Source organism: Puntigrus tetrazona, chromosome 3 (assembly GCF_018831695.1).
Source record: "Puntigrus tetrazona isolate hp1 chromosome 3, ASM1883169v1, whole genome shotgun sequence".
Lineage (NCBI taxonomy): Eukaryota > Metazoa > Chordata > Actinopteri > Cypriniformes > Cyprinidae > Puntigrus > Puntigrus tetrazona.
Window position 1 is genome coordinate 5,945,355 of NC_056701.1, and position 18,393 is coordinate 5,963,747.

General features: G+C 37.1%; 4 protein-coding genes across 6 annotated transcripts; 2 read left to right on the plus strand and 2 right to left on the minus strand.

The window, feature by feature from the left end:
* Positions 1-858: 858 nt before the first annotated feature.
* On the minus strand, positions 859-2,475 carry LOC122341456 (myeloid-associated differentiation marker homolog). The gene has a single exon (XM_043234844.1). The coding sequence runs from the start codon at positions 2,216-2,218 to the stop codon at positions 1,373-1,375; it is 846 nt and encodes a 281-aa protein (XP_043090779.1). The 5' UTR covers positions 2,219-2,475; the 3' UTR covers positions 859-1,372.
* Positions 2,476-3,794: 1,319 nt separating this feature from the next.
* Positions 3,795-9,288, plus strand: LOC122341440 (F-box/WD repeat-containing protein 9-like). Of its 3 annotated transcripts, none has more exons than XM_043234818.1 (8): positions 3,795-4,084; positions 4,318-4,469; positions 4,610-4,757; positions 5,648-6,392; positions 7,545-7,693; positions 7,776-7,976; positions 8,053-8,118; positions 9,143-9,288. In XM_043234818.1, exons 2-8 carry the CDS (start codon positions 4,360-4,362, stop codon positions 9,224-9,226), a joined length of 1,503 nt encoding a protein of 500 aa, XP_043090753.1. In that variant the 5' UTR covers positions 3,795-4,084; positions 4,318-4,359; the 3' UTR covers positions 9,227-9,288. The 3 variants fall into 3 exon arrangements, with proteins under 3 accessions (XP_043090753.1, XP_043090754.1, XP_043090752.1); XM_043234819.1 differs by having other exon boundaries at positions 4,327-4,469; XM_043234817.1 differs by having other exon boundaries at positions 4,345-4,469.
* Positions 9,289-9,304: 16 nt separating this feature from the next.
* On the minus strand, positions 9,305-11,400 carry LOC122341471 (guanine nucleotide-binding protein G(I)/G(S)/G(O) subunit gamma-12-like). The gene is made up of 3 exons (XM_043234863.1): positions 11,171-11,400; positions 10,962-11,087; positions 9,305-9,845 (listed from the first exon to the last, which is right to left on the minus strand). The coding sequence occupies exons 2-3, from the start codon at positions 11,046-11,048 to the stop codon at positions 9,720-9,722; spliced, it is 213 nt and encodes a 70-aa protein (XP_043090798.1). The 5' UTR covers positions 11,049-11,087; positions 11,171-11,400; the 3' UTR covers positions 9,305-9,719.
* Positions 11,401-12,048: 648 nt separating this feature from the next.
* LOC122341474 (deoxyhypusine synthase-like) lies at positions 12,049-15,978 on the plus strand. The gene is given in 12 exon segments (XM_043234866.1): positions 12,049-12,161; positions 12,441-12,648; positions 13,542-13,700; positions 13,817-13,938; positions 14,090-14,186; positions 14,818-14,838; positions 14,840-14,905; positions 14,971-15,079; positions 15,157-15,220; positions 15,222-15,261; positions 15,340-15,465; positions 15,540-15,978. Coding segments are annotated over 11 exon segments (1,098 nt in total). The 5' UTR covers positions 12,049-12,161; positions 12,441-12,450; the 3' UTR covers positions 15,636-15,978.
* Positions 15,979-18,393: the final 2,415 nt, after the last annotated feature.

Genomic DNA, 18,393 nt, shown 5'->3' on the forward strand with positions numbered 1-18,393 from the left:
GTCTTATCAAAAGCCTTCAAATTAATAAATTTAGTTTTTTTTTACTAGCATCTGACAACCAGAAGGAGTCGCATTACATCTCATTTAACTCTATCTTTTAACTGTTGCTTCTGTCTGTGTTGTTTTAAATGGCAGCTGCTATTTTCATGTTGAAATCTAGGTTAAAATATGATAAATGATAAAACAACAACAATAGCAAATTATTTTCAAGATCAGGATGTTTAAAAACTCAAAAAACAACAACAAGAGCCACATCAAGAAATACTTATTAATACTAATTTAAGTGTTGGCAGTCCGCTGATCAAGACGAAGACTTGACTGTACATTGTTATGCCTATTAGTTTTGTGTTTAAATTGAAGTGTTATTGAAGAGTAAAATATACTTTCACTAGCTAGCAAATTTTAATCTGACAGAATTTGAAATAGAGCATATGACGGGTGATTTAATACAAAAAAGTGCACATATTCATATTTTTATTCCTATATTGTAATGCATTTCTGAATTAAACCGTATTTCTCAAATACTTACTGTCATTTTTGTAACCTTTAGTACGTTAATAGTATCTGTAGGATCAAAGATCAATATTATACTGATATTGAATGTTACAGCTATGATGCCATAAAAGGAATATATAACGACGGGAACGAACCGATGTGTCTTCTCTCTTTCGCTTTCTGCCGTTTCACTTGTTGGTTTGTTTGCAAACAACAGCAGAAGTGATTTTTTTTAATCTGAGATGTATATCATCTGAAGGCTGAATAAATACGCTTTCCATTGATGTATGTTTTTTTAGGAGATAAAACTATTTGAAAAACTGGAGTCTGAGGGTGCAAAAAATATTAATAAATAAGTAACAATTAAGAAAATTGCCTTTAAATTTGTCCAAATGAAGTTCTTAGCAAATGCATATTACTGATCAAAGACAAAGTTTTGATAAGTTTACAATTTACAAATTTTTTTATGTATATATATTTTTTTATGAAAATCACAAAATGTAGAACATGATCTTTACTCAATTATTTCTGGCATGAAAGAAAAATAGATCATTTTGAGCCATACAATTACACACATCAACGTTTTTTGGTTTTTTTTTGTGCTCCAGGGTCACATATGTAACATACAATGCACATATACACACACATAATTAAATGATTATTACATATTTGTCATCCAAAATATTTGTAATAATCCTTAAAAAGTCAACTTTCTTCAGGATTATTATTTTTTTATTAATGTCAAGTATATTTAAAACTCCCTATATAACAACCGTGCTTCTCGTCCGAGCTGTTGCCTGGTTAAGCTTTCAGTAAATTTGACATTTCAAAGCTTACAAACGAGGAACATCTCAAGCACTTGATCAAGTTCTGTTTTCTAGGCAGGTGAAATAAACACCAAACGCACCGAGTAAACCGTATCCACGATGTAGACGATCAAATTGATGCAAGTCATGCAGGACACGACAACCAGGCTGTCCCAGAAACAGTGATTGCAGGTTGGTGGTCTCGGATTGCGCCGGAAGCTGTAGAAAGGCCAAATCACCACAGCCGTGAGGTACATTAAAACCGCCAGTATGTTGTACCCCGTCAGGCATTTGTCCAGCGGGAAGGGTATCCGAGACAGCAACCTGCCGATGGTGAGGATGATGATGAGGAGTGCCACGATGAAGCAGATGGAGTAGACGGCCACGCACCACTGGAGCCCGGGGGACCTGCTGTAAATGTTCGAATTCAGAGAGATGAAGATGATGCAGGCCACAAACGCCTCCAGGACCTTCAGCAGGCCCGGCACGGTGGACAGGAACCCGCTGATCTCCCCGGGTCTGGCCCGGGTCAGTCCCACCTCGGCTGAATACAGGCTGAAGCCGACGCAGGACGTGACCGTGGCCGCGATCCTGACCGGCTGCGAGGAGTGTACGAAGAAAGTGGGGTAGATGACCGAAGCGGCCAGCAGCATCAGCGTGGACAGCATCGCGAAAGCCGTCGTAAAGTCGTCCCAAGAGATGGGCAGCTTGCCGTTGAGGCTGGTGAACTCCAGGGTAATGACGAGGAGGGTCATGAAACAGCAGAAGCACCAGGTGAACATGCACCAGGCCCAGAACGAAGAGCCATTGTGGCCTTCAGAAGCCACCAGGCTGAAGGTAATGAGCGTTAGTGCAAACTCAAAGAGCCGGATTATCCCCACCGGCACGGTGAGAGACTGAGTGTTCAAGGTTACCATGATTAGGCGCTCCTTAAACCTCGCTTAAATTGATGATTTGACGCCTTCAAAGTGTTGTCTTCTCATTGACGTCTCTTGGTCATATTCCAGAAAATGATTTGAGGTCGCTTTCTAAGCCCGGTCGTCGTCCGTATGGACTCCAGGTTAGTCTGCACATAGTAACCTCACCCAGAACGTAAGCGGTCCAGGGAGTGGCCACATCCTCTCATTACTCATTACCTTATCAGCAGCACCTCCGTAGACCGGCCCTGGTTTGCGAATGTCCGGTCAGTGTGAAGTTCAGATGAGCGGAATGTGGAGATAATGAAATTTCAGGGGCCCACCCGGTTTTGATAAGCATCTGAATGCTAAAGGTGGAGGGAAGACTTTATGGGATTGATTTATGTTCTGTATGTCCTACTAGAGCTCTCATTTGCGAAATGAGGCTATAAAAGATGGAGAGATATGCAACGGAGATGAGACTTTAAGGTCTTCTGATTCTGATTTTTGGTTATGAAATCCTGAAGAAATCGTGTTCAGCTTCTCACCCAAAACCTGTCAGCTGTACCATGCAAAGTTACACATGATCTGAGCTTTCTCATTGTACTGTTCAATATATTATTCTCATATATACCAAATGCATATTTTACGCAGATATGCTTTTCTGTCATTCTCTTTGCTTATTATTATTTTTCTGCTTTTTGCCCCCTAAACATTGTTTATATTTTGACCTTTCAGCTTATTTTGTGTGTGAAAGGTGGTATAGAAATAACATGTTTTGTTTTCCATGTTTGTGTTTGTTCATTTTAAAGTGTTGCTTATATTTTCTACCTAAATATTACTCATTATATCCTCATTTTACTTCACATGACCTAAAATCTCCTAAAATCAGCTTTGAGGTCCAAATATCCAACCAATCATTCATCATCTGCTGTTTCTAGATTTCTAAGCATTGGTAACATCACTGTAAAATACTTATCCCAGCGGTTAGGTCATAGTTTGCGAAACATTTCATTTGTAAAGTACGCTATCACCTCTGTGCCTTAGTTATTGTCTTATACAGAGAAGCGAATTTGAATACTGCGGTAGAAAAGCAAACAAATGAAGTTGTGAAATGGGGTTGTCTCTACAGGGATGTGTGGAAGAAACAGGCGAAATGTGCTGGACTTCGACCTTACTGTAATTGTTTAGAGTCAGATCACACCTATTGACACAGATATAAACTATTATAAATGGCTCTGTCTCATGTCAAATAAAGCAGCATGTTTTGTCTTCAGTAGCTAAATATTTGAGTATTGGGTAAACGCGTTTGCACTTGACTATATATTTCTAAATAATTGCACAAATCACCTATTATCTAATATTTTCATATATTTACATTTACTCCTCACAACTTCACATTTGCATCATTGCTGTTTCCTGTATTTTTAAATGCTGAACTGCAACTAGAGATGATATTTTTTTTCACAGGCACCGCAGAAATAAACTCCAATATAATTACAATCACGTTTAATTTGGAGATATTTTATCTTTTGCGTAAATTGTCGTCAGGGCGCGAGACACGGCGACGCCGATGACGCAAATAGCGTGCGCCGGAGAAGTGTAGTGTTGACAAGCGTCGCTTTGAGATCAATGTAACTGTAATCATATTTTCTCCGATGATCAAAAATACGTTTCGCGCTTCTATGATTTTCCTTTTACATTCTCTGCCTACTTTTAACAAGCGTGAGGAAAAACTTAAGTAAAGACACGGCGAACACAGATGATTTTGTGCAGTGTCATATCAAAATGATCAATAATTTATAACAAAAACCAGTCGGATGAGAAATGTGGATTGTTTATTCTTTCAGTCTGTCTTTGAATACAAGGATTTTTTGAATAAATAAGGTATGTGCCAGCCATATGTTTATCTAAATTCCATTTATTGTTTATTTCATGTAGATCATGTATGTATTCTTAATTAATTAGATGTATACAGTAAGCTTCTGAGAATTAGACAACTGCCATCTATAGTATGGTTTCCTATTATATGTTGGTTGATAAGAACCTAATGTTGCCATGTTGGTTATTATTCAGCTTGGCGGTAATCAGGGAAACGCATGTTGTAATAATCCGTTTAGAGTTAATAGGTTTAATGTGAATATCAGAAAGTGATTCAGCCAATGTCGAGAACAAGCGTCGCTCTGGAGGATGAGGAGAAGCAGCAGAGATGCCCTGCTGATGCCGGTCCACCCGATTTCATCCCAGACACCCCACACTTCTTACCCGAGAGGTCTGCATTTGCTGTAATATGATATATTAAACTTTAATGTATGGTTTATTACTGACTGCAACGACTCTTGCCTTTCTTGAGTTCTGTGTGTTTGCAAACGTTGGCTGAAACTTTTCAACTTTCTGACCTTTCCCTCACAGATTGAATTTGGAAGCATCCGTCAGCGCTATGGAGACAAGCCCCTCCCCTTCCAGCAACGGAACCAACCTCCTGTCGTTGCCGTGGGAGATAGTTACCCAGATAGCCTCACATCTCCCAGCACAGTGTGTCATCAGTGTGCTGCCACAGGTGAACATTTTCAAAGCCATTTAGAAGCCAAAACGGACATTTTCTTCTATTTAGGGCAAGTTTCTTTCAGTAAATGGGTATGCAGTTTTGACTAATATTTAGTGCGGTCACGATTAACGATTAACCGCATGCAAAATAAGTTTTTGTTTACGCAATATGTGTACTGTGCATATTTTTTATTTCTAGATGTAAATACACACACATACACATTTTGAAAATATGCACATGTATAGAGTTTATATTCTTATATATGAACATTTTAATATATACATGCACGTGTGTATCTATATAAACATAGCAAATATACACATTATGCACGCATATTATGTAAAGTAATACTTTTATTTTGAATGTGATTAATCATGATTTGACAGCACTACTAATGTTAATATATATTTGTTATATATTATTAATAATAATAATGCTACATTTTAAGAAGTACTCTTATATGATTAATTATTATTCTATAAATCTTTCAAACTTTTGGTTTGAAAGTTTTGGGTCAATAATACATATTTTTTTATTTTTGAAAAAAAAAAGGATGCATTTATTTGATTTAAAATATAGTACAAAAATGGTGAAATATTATTACAATTTAAAATAACTGTTATTTGACTATATTTTAAAATGTAATGTATTTCTATGGTGTAAATCAAATTTAAATTAATCTTTCTGTGTCACATGCTGCTTCAGAAATCCTTCTAATATGCTGATTTGCTGCAAATTTTTAATATCAGTGTTTAAAATGGTTTTGCAGTTTCATATTTTTCTTTTGGTGAATATAAAGTTCAAAAGAACACACCCTTTGTAACATTATAAATGTCTTTACTGTCACTTTTTGATTGAATGCATCAGCACCTGTTGAACTGTTGCTGTTCTCATGTGTTTAGGTATGTCAGACCCTGGGAAAGCTTGGCGAGGATCGCTTGGCGTGGCAGCTTCGGGCTCAAAAACTCTCGGGCCCCGCAGCATCTTTCCCAGCCGGGCCGAAGGAGGATTTCGACTGGTCCAAGGCATGTTTGGAAATGGAGCAGCTGATTGGCTGCTGGACGGGGCACGAGAATCATGCGGAGACACAGGACGAGGCAGCTGTCGGGGTGAACAGCGAAAACTTGGTGGAGATGCAGCTGGATGTCGAGGTAAACGCTGCAGCGCGGGCCGGAGAAGACGACGTACGAGTTCAGTCCCAGAGTGCCTCTGACGGTCCCCATCTGACCGAGTCATCCGGCACTTCTTCACCCCTGGAGCACATCGTCCTTCCCTCCGGCCACATTGCAGATGTGAATTGCGTCCTCCTGTTGGGCGGAGAAGAGGCGCTGTGTGCCTCCGGCTCGAGGGACCGAAACGTGAACCTGTGGGACCTCCGAGAGGGCCCCAGAGGCAAGCTGATGCACACTCTTGCGGGGCGCGGGACCATTAGCACCCACCGGGGCTGGGTGTGGTGCCTGGCGTCCAGCGGACCTCTGCTGGCGTCTGGCTCGTTTGACAGCACCGTCAGGCTCTGGGATCTGGAAGCCGGAGGAGCAGAGCGGGGACTCATCCAGTGCAAAGCTGCTGTATTGTGTCTGTCCTGCGAGAGGGACACGGTGCTGGCTGGGTCACATGACCAGAAATTAAGCATCTTTGACACCCGAGGTGAGTTGAGGTTCGAGCTATTTTCTTAAAGCACATTCCTGGTTTTATTGTGAATGATTATTTGGTTGATTAGCTTTACATGTGAAACGTGTGGATTTAGTAATATTTACATGCTATTGTAGTATTTATTTATTTTTAGAATTAAGCTAGCTTTTATTTTTAATTTGTCAGTTTTCATTATTATAAATTTTATTATTTTAGTTTTAACAGATGTAGTACTTCAGCCTATTTGTTAAGCTTAAATATAGTCTAATAGTATGATATATAAGTATACAACTGTAATATATATTATATATGTGTGTGCATATGCTTGTAGCATTTAATACATTCTATCATAGTACTCTAATATATTTAATATATAATATTTGCATTTAACTTAAATGCAGCTTTATTTTAATTACCAAAAATTATTTGTAATAGTTTTATATATTTTCATGTACTATTTAGTTGAATTTTGCCTGAAAATGTTTTAGAATTTTTTGTTTATCATATATTAATGTAAAAAAATCTTAATATATTATAACTGTTTAATATTAATGTAATAGAACTTAGTTAGATTGTTTGTTGGTTTTATTGTATTTGTTATACAAGTATATGTTATAAAAATACATGACATGCCATTAAAAACTATATACTACTACTACTACTACTTTATAATACTACTTTAAAATGAATGTCAATCATTCAAATTTTTCACATTTTAGAGAAATATTTTAAATAATATCCGTATAGAAAATGTAGAGGTATATAACTGTTGCGACATGTAAAAAAGCATTTGCACAATTAAGCTTCAGTTAGAAATGTATAAATGTATGTGCATTTAATAACAAAATATCAAAGCTTTAGTGTTTTATACTGTCAAAATAACAAATAAAACTAACTAAGCAGTGCAAAAGGAGCACGTGACACTAAAAACTGGAGTAAAGTTGATGAAATTCAGCTTTGCACCAAAATTAAAATACATTTATTTTAAACTCTAAGCATCTTTACAATGTTACTGATTTCACTGTATTTCCTATCAACTAAAATGCAAAAGAGTCTTTTCAGAAACCATAACATCTTACCGTCCCTCAAACACACATGTTGTATAATCTTCTAAGATGTCCAGTCAGAGGCTAGCGGACACGTTTAACTGTGTTTGATGTGATACAGCCGCAGACCCATTGGTCAAGAGTCTCCGTCTTCACGGTGATGCTGTGTTGTGCCTGGCGTCTGATGACCAGTACATCCTGTCCGGCAGTAAAGACCATACCGTGGCTCTGTTCGACCGCAGGGCGGGAAAACTCCTGCAGAAAGTCCAGGTGTTCAAACACAAGCCAGAAAATAAAAGAATGAAGCGCGCGGTCCCGGCAAGCGTCTGTCTAACGCCCGTCTCGTCCGCAGCTGAGCTCGTACCTGCTGTCTCTGTCCTGCAGCGGCCGGGAGGTGTGGGCCGGGGATAACCGTGGACTCGTGCACACCTTCTCCCTGCACGGCAGCTCCCTGGCGCCCGTGTCCCAGTTCAACATCCACCGCTCACTGGTCACCGGCGTTCACTACTCTACTGGAGCTCTCTACACGTGCTCCTCCGACCGCACCATCAAGGTAGCGCTGGTAAAAAAAGAGTTTAGCTGATATTTAGTCGAGGTTATTGGCCGCTCACGTCTCTTACCGGATGCAGGTCCACCTTCCGTGTGCTCCACCCAAGACCCTGTGTACCCTTCACCATCAGGCAGGAGTTAACGGGGTACGCTGACATTTTTACACGATTCATTTGATTTTATGTTCGACGATAGAATTGGGCGATATAAAGTTTTAATTTGGTTACATTTTATATAATTGTATTTTGTTGAGGAATTCATTATTTTTTATAGAAAATATGCATTTATTGATCAAACACGACAGTAAAGGCTTTAATGCCGTCCTTTCAACTTTTGTATTAAACAGAGAATCTTTAAATAAACCTATCACAGTTTCCACAAAAATATTAAAGGTATAGTTCGCCCGAAAAATGAAAATAGCTTCATCGTTTACTCACACTCAAGTAGTTTCAAACTTTGATGAATTTTAGATTTGAAACTACTTGAGTAAATGATGACAAAATTTTCATTTTTGGGCAAACTATTACTTTAAGCAGCTGTTTTCAACATTGATACACTGAGAATATGGCTTTTTCACATTTATTAAATACAAACTATTAAATACAAACATTAAAAAAATAAATAAAAATAAATAAATATATATATATATATATATATATATATATATATATATATATATATATATATATATATAATAATACTTTTTTTAAAAAGTCTTTAAAATAACTCTATCTACAAATCCTATTGGTTGAGTAGTGCAGTTATACTTTCTCTTTGTTGATATAACTGTACTATTCAGGTGTGCCTGTACTTTTCACCATTATTTATTACATAACCATGCGGTAGTGCCTAGTTTTGAAAACCCACAGAATTAAATATTTTTATCAAGCGATATGAAAGATACTTAATCTCATTTCATACTGTTTTTATTTGGAATATAATAGATGCAAACCAAAAACCTGTGATCGTTCAAAACACATGAATTGTCTGGAATCAGTGCAAAAAGAGCTTGAATTGAAAATAAAAGACTCAACAGCACGCAAATGTATTACAAGTCCGACTGGATAAGCCACATTCGAAGCCATTACTGCATGTCTCAAAAATACTTTTGCTGGATGATACCACAATAACTCTAATAAAACCATAAATAAACGATTTTTCTCTCCTCAGTTAAGTGTTGAAGGAGGAACGCTGGCCATCGCCTCCGGTGACATGAACGTGGAAGTCTGGAGGCCCGAGATGCTGAGGGTCTGAAAACGTCTGAAAGTTTCATTGAGTCTAGAAACAAAAATATCACATTCCTAGTTTTCCGTCTTTCTTCGCTTTCGTGTGCAAAACATTTCAGTGCCTCGTCACACCTTTTGTGATTTATGTGATCATTTCGACACAACCGATGCTGATAATATACTGAAATCTGAAGCACATGCAGTATAATAGTACAAACAGCAGAGCAAGTTTTCAATATTTATCACTCTGTATAGTACACTAAGAGATCAGTTATTATAAAAGCGTGATTTAAGTTGGATGAGCATACCGTTTACAAACGAGGCGCAGTGCTTTAAAATGCGTGCCCTTCACAGGAGAGCAAACCACTAGATATCCTAATCGGAACGAATTGTTTTTATTTATGGATTATTTATAGTTTTTGCCGACCGCGCTGCCGTGTTGTTCTGTGACTCCCAAGCTTTATAAATGCACTTTTTGATAATTGAATGCGTGTGGTTCTCGGCGCCGCTGCGGACCCGGTTCAGAGCAGCACACAGGTCTTCTTGTCTTTGAAGGGGTTGGAGGAGGCGTTGATCCCGGTCAGCAGCGGGTCGGCTCTCCTGTGCTCCTGACAGTACTGAACAAGCTGCTCCGCGGCCGCCGAAATCTGACATGCACATGCCCACACGTATGTGACAGACATACATTACACACAGTGTGAGAATGTAAAAGAGAATTGCGATAAGATGTTGCGTTGGGGACCAGAATTGCGTAATGCAATTACAAGATGTATCTGTAATCAGTCGCTGAGGAAAATGTGCAATTAAAATTCATTTCTTTTACAAACTGCATCGACCGCTCTTAAATATAAGACGCCAGTTTCGCATTTTTCCAGTGTTTTCCAAAATGATTCGATTTCGAAAGCGGCGTCGAAGCCATTAAGCTGTCTTCTGGTCATGATTTTAAACCTGCATTTTATGATTTTACCTCGAAGTAAAGCTAAACTATTATTTGAGCGATAAACGATCATTTTAATTTAAGTGATGGAGGACTTTGAAAGTCTGACAGTAATTGGTGTTGAGTCTTACTGTACGGTCAATGCTTTTAAAATGATTGACGGTTGAAAAACAAACATTTAGAAAAGTAATCAGGTGTAATCATTTACATTACTTTAATAAAGTACTCGACTACTAGTTACCGGATTTTAAAAAGGGCAACTATTAATCTGTAACCTATAACATTTGCAAAGTAACCTTCCCATGCACTTGAGAGGACATCATTGTACTATATTCACCCCTAAAATTTGATACATCTACTAATTTACTTTTTAGTACTTTAAAATTGGACCTACACACTAAGACCTAAAATGTGGTGTTTCCTAATGGGACGTTTCATGCAAGTTTGCAGTAAAATAAAGTTTTTCTAAGCGATAAAGGAAAAGAAATCGATCAAAATCAACAAATCGATGGGGTTCGACAGAAAGTAGACTAGCTACATCTGTTACTAACAACCACCAAAGAGACAGTTGATGAAATGTATGCTTATTTCCTTAAAACCTAAAATTAAAACATCGCTACCCTATTTTTTGCTAATTAGCAAGCAGCTGCCATTTTCTCTTTTTGTTTTTTAAGAACAATTGCATTTTTAAACGTGTATATTCCATTCTGTTATTGTGCTCAGAAGGTTTTTTCCTTAATTTTTACGTCCATGTGCACAAATGAAATCATGAAGAACTCAAAAGCTAGACTCTTGTTTCTGTCTTGTCGTGGAGAGTGCATCTCACCTTGATTCTCTGCAGCTCTGTCTCTAGTCTGAGCTGCTCCACGGCTCTCCTGGCCTGAAGAACGTTATTACTGCAGTACACGTCCATCACGGCGCGGCCACATTAGACTCGCGCCCTGAAAAACGTCTGGATATTGACCTTATCATTAATGACATCGCATGAAGTAATGAAGGAGTGTTAGGTCTGATAGATGATGACTGTAATTTTACCTCAAGAGTTCATCGGTCGTAGCCTGGAGCTCAAATGTTCTTGTTTCAGCGAGGAAAGAGCCGGTGTCCAGTTTTTGGAGGCTTTTATATCTCCATGGGATGTTAAATCCCTCCATCCCCCAACACACACACACACACACTGCTGGAAGCTTCAAAGCTCCTGTGATGTGCTGGAGTTTGTGGTCACATCAAGAGCGCCAGAAATGTCAGGAAAGTTCAGCAGTATTTGATTTCACCGGGTGGTCGTGAAACCTCTCTTCAATTCGCTTGACCGTGTGCACAGATGTGTTATCGTCCTGCTCGGTGTTTCTTAGAAACTGCGTTATATCAGGTACTCTGTAATTTGCCACGCGGCTAAATAAGCATTTAAAAAATGCTGCATATTCCAAATGTTTTAATTTATCTGTAGCAAAAATAAAGTTAAACATTTGAAAAGGTTTGAATAATAGACTTTATTTAGTCAAAATGGTCTAAAAATATTACTTTGAAGGTCTTACATCTTGTAATATTTTCCTGTTTAATGCATTAAAAATAATCATATACTAGTAATACTAGCAGGCTACACAGCCTTTGGGAAAAACAATTTAGTAAATAGCCAACATAATAATATGTAATTAAAATGTATTAATACGAGCAATTATTATATTATAAATTTATTATTTTTAAATAAAATATTATCGATGTATTGATATATTATGCTCTAACTGACGCTGCTTTGTAACTTTCTTTATATGCTGTTGTGTGTAATTTATACGCTTCTTTTATATACAACACCATTGGCATGATAGGGTGGATAGCATGCACATAGAATTTAAAAAATGGAATAGAACAGAATAGAATAAAGGCGCTTCGCGTTTTGTATATTCAATTTGTACCTCCGCGCTTGCCGTAGATGTTTGAAACATGTGGATGATGAAGTGTGAAGCGCCGTAAAAAGGGGGTCGCTAAAAACATAAATAAACTACATTAACAAGCTTGTATTACACGCGGGGTGAGTGTAACATTGTTTTAAAAACACAAATACATAGAAATCAAGCACGTTTTTATATTTGCGTATTAGCTTATATAACCGTTCATCGATCATTGACGCTGAAGTGTTTGATCTCAGCACTGGAACCGCGTTAGTCTTTAAACCGCGTTTGCTCTATACCCTGATAAAACCGTAATCTTATCACTATTAAGTACCACGGTAACGTTAGGTGAATGTCATTCTCATTCTGTAGAGTATGAAGCTGGTAGGACTGTATTAAGGTGTATTGTGTCGCTGTAGTTGTGGGCTGATGGCCGATCGTCAGGCTCCCTCCGTGGCGAGGGACGCGGTGTTGAAGGAGAGCATCTCTCTGCCGGAGGACATGCCTCAGATCAGGGGCTATGACTTCAACCAGGGCGTGGAGCACAGAGCCCTGCTGCAGTCCTTCCTCTGCACCGGCTTCCAGGCCAGCAGCTTCGGCCTGGCCGTGCAGGAGATCAACAAGATGGTGAGGAGCACTCTGCTGGGGGGCTTAATGTTCTTTAACGTACCTTGCGTTCACCAAGACTGCATTTCATCAATAGTATGGTCGTTTTAAAAGAGCTATAATATTGTGAAGTGTGATTGCGACTTGGTGTGCATTTTAAAATATGAATATGAATTTTTAAGCATCATTACGCCAGTCTTCAGTGTGACATGATCCTTCAGAAATCATTATAATATGACGATGCTAAAGAAACAATTAGTGTTGAAAAAACTATTGTGCGCGTAATATTTTCTTTGAAATTGAGGCGAGAACAAAAATAAAAGCGAACACTTGAAACGGCGAGGGTCGTTAAATTGATAAAAGAAGGTTGCTGTAGAGACGCGTGTAATGTTACAGAAGATTTTTGTTTGTAATAAATGCTGTTCTTTTGACGTTTTACTTCAGCAGAGATTACTGAACAAACACAGAATTTCCACAAAAATAATAAAGTGCTTTAAAATGAACAAATTTTAATAATTGAGCATCAATAACATTGGTAAATCATTATATTAGCGTGATTTCTGAAGGATCGTGTGACACTGAGGACTGCTGCTGAGAATTCAGCTTTACATCACAAGAATAATTCTATTTTAAAATCTATTCATATTGAAAACATGAAACTAATAATACAATCACAATATTAGTTTTTTCTGGTAAACTAATTTATGAAATTAAAGTTAAATAAATTAATGCAGCATTTATGAGCATTAGAGACTTTAACAAAAAAAAAACAACAACATTTTCAGTGGTATAAATATATTTAATAATGTATGATTAAAAAACTAAAATGTGTAAGTATCACAGAAACGTGCAATTTGTGAGTGTGTTTTATTAGAAATGACTAATAAGTGTGCGTGTGTGTGTGCATGGAGTAGATAGAGAAGAGACTGGAGGCGGAGCCGGAGCCGGAGGAGCACGAGGGCTGTGATTCACACACATCTGCTTCAGGATGCACCATTTTCTTGGGCTACACATCCAACCTGATCAGCTCCGGCGTGCGAGAGAGCATTCGCTACCTCGCACAGCACAGAATGGTGCGTTTCATGGCCTGTCTCAGCCGATAACGTCCGTCTAGGTCTGCCACTATCTGTTCTGTTCATATTAAATGAAAAGAGTCTATGTATGTTGAGTTATTGTGATGTTTCTGTAGGTCGATGTGATAGTGACCACAGCAGGAGGGATCGAGGAAGACTTTATCAAATGTTTAGCACCCACTTACCTCGGTGAGTTCAGTCTGAAAGGCAAAGAGCTACGGCAGCAAGGCATTAATAGGTAAGAAAAATCAGTTCCTCTGTGGAGCCCTGTGGTGTATATATATATATATATATATATATATATATATATATATATATATATATATATATATATATATATATATATATATAAGTAATTATTAATACATGTAATTATCTTTATGTCATAGAATAGGTAATCTCTTGGTACCAAATGATAATTACTGTAAGTTTGAAGACTGGCTGATGCCTATTTTGGACCAAATGGTGCTGGAACAAAAAACAGAGGTGCAAATTTTTGGTATTATTCTGTTTTACTTTGCTTTGTTTGATTCATTTGGGTGGTTAAATGTTTGTAAAAAGTCTAACTGTGGACAAAATTATTATTCTGAAACACAAACATTTCATTTATTTCGTTTTTACAATTGGGGTGGTAAACATGTCCACAAGTGTAAGGTAATTTAAAACAAATTAAATTAGAATATTACTTTAAAATACAATTAAGTTAAATTCATCAAATGTTATTACAAATATACATTAATATACATTATTGCTTTATTTTTATTATTTTATTAAATTGTGGTGTAAATATTTGCAAAAATTCCTACTCTAAACTAAATGATGGTGAAATAATTTAAAAAAATACTTTTCATTTTATTTTTGAGTGAATATTTTGGACCAGATTTTTGGGGTGGTTAGAATTGTAAATTGCCCACACAAAAGTGAAAAGTGCATGTATTTTTTTTTTTATTTTACATTTAATTTAATTCAATATATTGTCCAGTTGTTAATTTAATTATATTGTATTTTATTTTTAAATATTTGTAATTTTCAGTATTTAATTTTCTGCCTAAGATTCTACGAGTGTAATGCATTTAAATTTGTATTAATGATTTTAATTGTAATTTTTGTTAACCAGGGCACACACTGGACACCCTCCAAAAATGATCCACAGACTAGGCAAAGAAATCAACAACCCAGACTCGGTGTACTACTGGGCTTATAAGGTAACATTTGATTCAAACGCCTTCACTTCAGTCTGAATTTCTCTGACCGTAAGGTTGTCTTTCAGAATGACATCCCAGTGTTTAGTCCCGCCCTCACTGACGGCTCATTGGGTGACATGATCTATTTCCACTCGTATAAGAATCCCGGCCTGGTGCTTGACATTGTGGAGGTGAGTCTCTGGAGGCGTGGCGTGGGCTCAGCGTGAGAGGTGATTTGACAGTGGCGTTCATGATAATTGTGCATGCTTCAGATATTCGGCGGCGTTTGAACAGCAAGGCGGTGTTTGCCAAGACCACAGGGATGATCATTCTCGGAGGGCCTCGTCAAGCATCACATCTCCAACGCCAATCTCATGGTAATCGCACGGACCCCCCCAAAAAAAAGCCCGATGGCGCCGAGTCACAAAAATCAAACCTTCTCATCTGTTTTTCAGAGGAATGGAGCAGATTTTGCGGTGTTTGTCAACACTGGTCAGGAGTTTGACGGCTCCGACTCCGGCGCTCGTCCGGATGAAGCCGTTTCCTGGGGGAAGATCCGCATGGACGCCACACCTGTAAAGGTAAGCTCAGACCCCACGGATATGATGTTAGTAACGTGATCATCTGGTTAACTGTGCTGTCGTGTTTTGCACAGATCTACGCCGATGCTTCTATAGTCTTTCCCCTTTTAGTGGCTGAAACGTTTGCACACAACGCCAGCAGACTGATCAAGGAGAAGAAGAGCGATTGATGAATATAGAATTATCTGTGTATATATCTTAGTTTCTTATGGTCTTTGCGTGCTGATGTTTGGCATAATATGTTCGAAATCAACTTCACTAGTTTACCAGCTTTTATGTTTATTTTTGTACCTTTGTGAGATGGCACAGTGTGTGTTTTATGGCATTGCATCCTTCAGTGTTACTGCACAAAATCTTGTGCTCTGCTTGTGCATTTTATTTTGTCTGGATGTTTATAACCTACGTTATTTAATTATTATACTTGCATTGCGTGGATAATAAATGAATCGTCAACATCTACTGGAATATTAAATAATGTATAACAGAATGTATAATAAATAAAAAATATATATATATATATTTTTATTAACACATTATACACACTGCCGTTCAAATGCTTGGGATCAGTGAGGTTTTAAATGTTTTAAAGGCATGTCTTAAGCTTATTAAATCTCCGTTTATTTGATCAAAAGTATAGAAAAGAAACAGTAATGTTATATATATATATATATATATATATATATATATATATATATATATATATATATATATTAGTGCTGTCAAGTGATAAAACCTGATTAATTGCATAAAAATGTTTTTATTTACATTATATGTGTGATGATAAATATATAAAATATATTTCTAATATAAATTTAGACATGTATGTTCAAGTTATATACTGTATGTTTGTGCATTTACATATATAGATAATAAATGTACACAGAAAACACATGCAAACAAAATACTTTGATGCGATTAATTGCGATTACTGTTTGACAGCACAAAAAAATATATATACACACACACCTTTAAAACTTTTTTTCAATTTAAATGTATCTATGTATGGTACATTTACTCATAATTTACATTACTGTTATGTAGCTAGTTAAAATGCATGGGCAGGAATGAATCGAATGAATTTAAATTAAAACACAATGCACGTTTTCATCTGTAAAAACATTATCGTTCTGTCGCTTTAAGGCCAGCAAGGGGCAGTCGTGTCTCACTCTCTGCAATCCAGCAGTCCCCTGATCCACTCCATTTCTGTTCTTCACAACAGACTTGATTTACTTCTCTTGGCCTGGCGTGCATAAACAGTTTATTTAATTACAGTGAGAAACTGTAGAGATTTATACAGTATTTAGCAGTTTGACTGAAAGCGGCGGTCAAGGGCATGTGCTGCGATAACATTTGCTCAGCTGTAGTAAGTGTGCAAATCAAGCGTTTTGACCTAATTGATATATTGATATATTATATATGCGTTGGTTTTGTTAGCCTAGTTTCAAACTTCCTTTTGCACGTTTGAACTCACAGCGATAAGCAATCTGTCTTGAACTGAACTGTCTTGAACTTGGAAATGCTCTCGTGCTCTAAGTGTTTGCTTTACTGGCATGAATGTTTATTAAAGTCCTGCAGAAGATGAGTTGTGCGTGGCACTGGAGACATGGCTTTTTCCTAACCCTATACAATTTATTATGCGTGTGGAAGGATTTATCAAGATGAAATTTACACACAGGCTGTGAATGGAAAAGTATGAGCACCAGCTGTATTAAATGAAGTCCTTTTGCCCGTTTGTGTTTCTTAGGATAAAAGCCTGCTGAAAGACTTAAACCTACTAGACTTAAACTGGCTCGGAAGAGTTAAAAAACCAAATCTGTAAACTAATAATGATTCTAGAATTATTTCATTCTATTCATTTTCAACTGTATTTATATAAATTAGTGCTGTTTTAGGATTGTGGTTAACTGCATTCAAAATAAAAGTTTTTCTTTTTGTGTGTATTGTGTATATTTGTAATGAATATCGTGTATATAAAAAAGTTTATATTTTTAATATATTTATAGCTGATATAAGTGCTTATAATAAATATTAATTTATTTATATAATTATTTGGTGTATGTATGTATATATATATATATATATATATATATAAACTTTGCATATTATTGAAATTTTGTTGTTTTGATTGCTTCATATATACATACAGACGTGGACAAAATTGTTGGTACCCTTTGGTCAATGAAAGAAAAAGTCACAATGGTCACAGAAATAACTGTTATCTGACAAAAGTAATAATAAATAAAAATTCTATAAATGTTAACCAATGAAAGTCAGACATTGTTTTTCAACCATGCTTCAACAGAATTATTTAAAAAAAATAAACTCCACGAAACAGGCATGGACAAAAATGATGGTACCCTAGAAAACACTGAAAATAATGTGACCAAAGGGACATGTTAATTCAAGGTGTGTCCACTAATTAGCATCACAGGTGTCTACACAACCTTGTAATCAGCCATTGGGCCTATATATATGGCTCAGGTAATCACTGTGTTGTTTGGTGATATGGTGTGTACCACACTCGACATGGACCAGAGGAAGCAAAGGAAAAGAGTTGTCTCAAGAGATCAGAAAGAAAATTATAGACAAGCATGTTAAAGGTAAAGGCTATAAGACCATCTCAAGCAACTAGATGTTCCTGTGACTACAGTTGCACATATTATTCAAGTTTAAGATCCATGGGACTGTAGCCAACCTCCTGGGCGTGGCAGCATGGGAGGAAAATTGATGACAAATCTAAGAGACGGATAATCCGAATGGTAACAAAAGAGCCTAGAAAGACTTCTAAAGAGATTCAAGGTGAACTTCATGCTCAAGGAACATCAGTGTCAGATCGCACCATCCGTCGTTGTTTGAGCCAAAGTGGACTACATGGGAGACGACCAAGGAGGACACCATTGTTGAAAACGAATCATAAAAAAGCAAGAC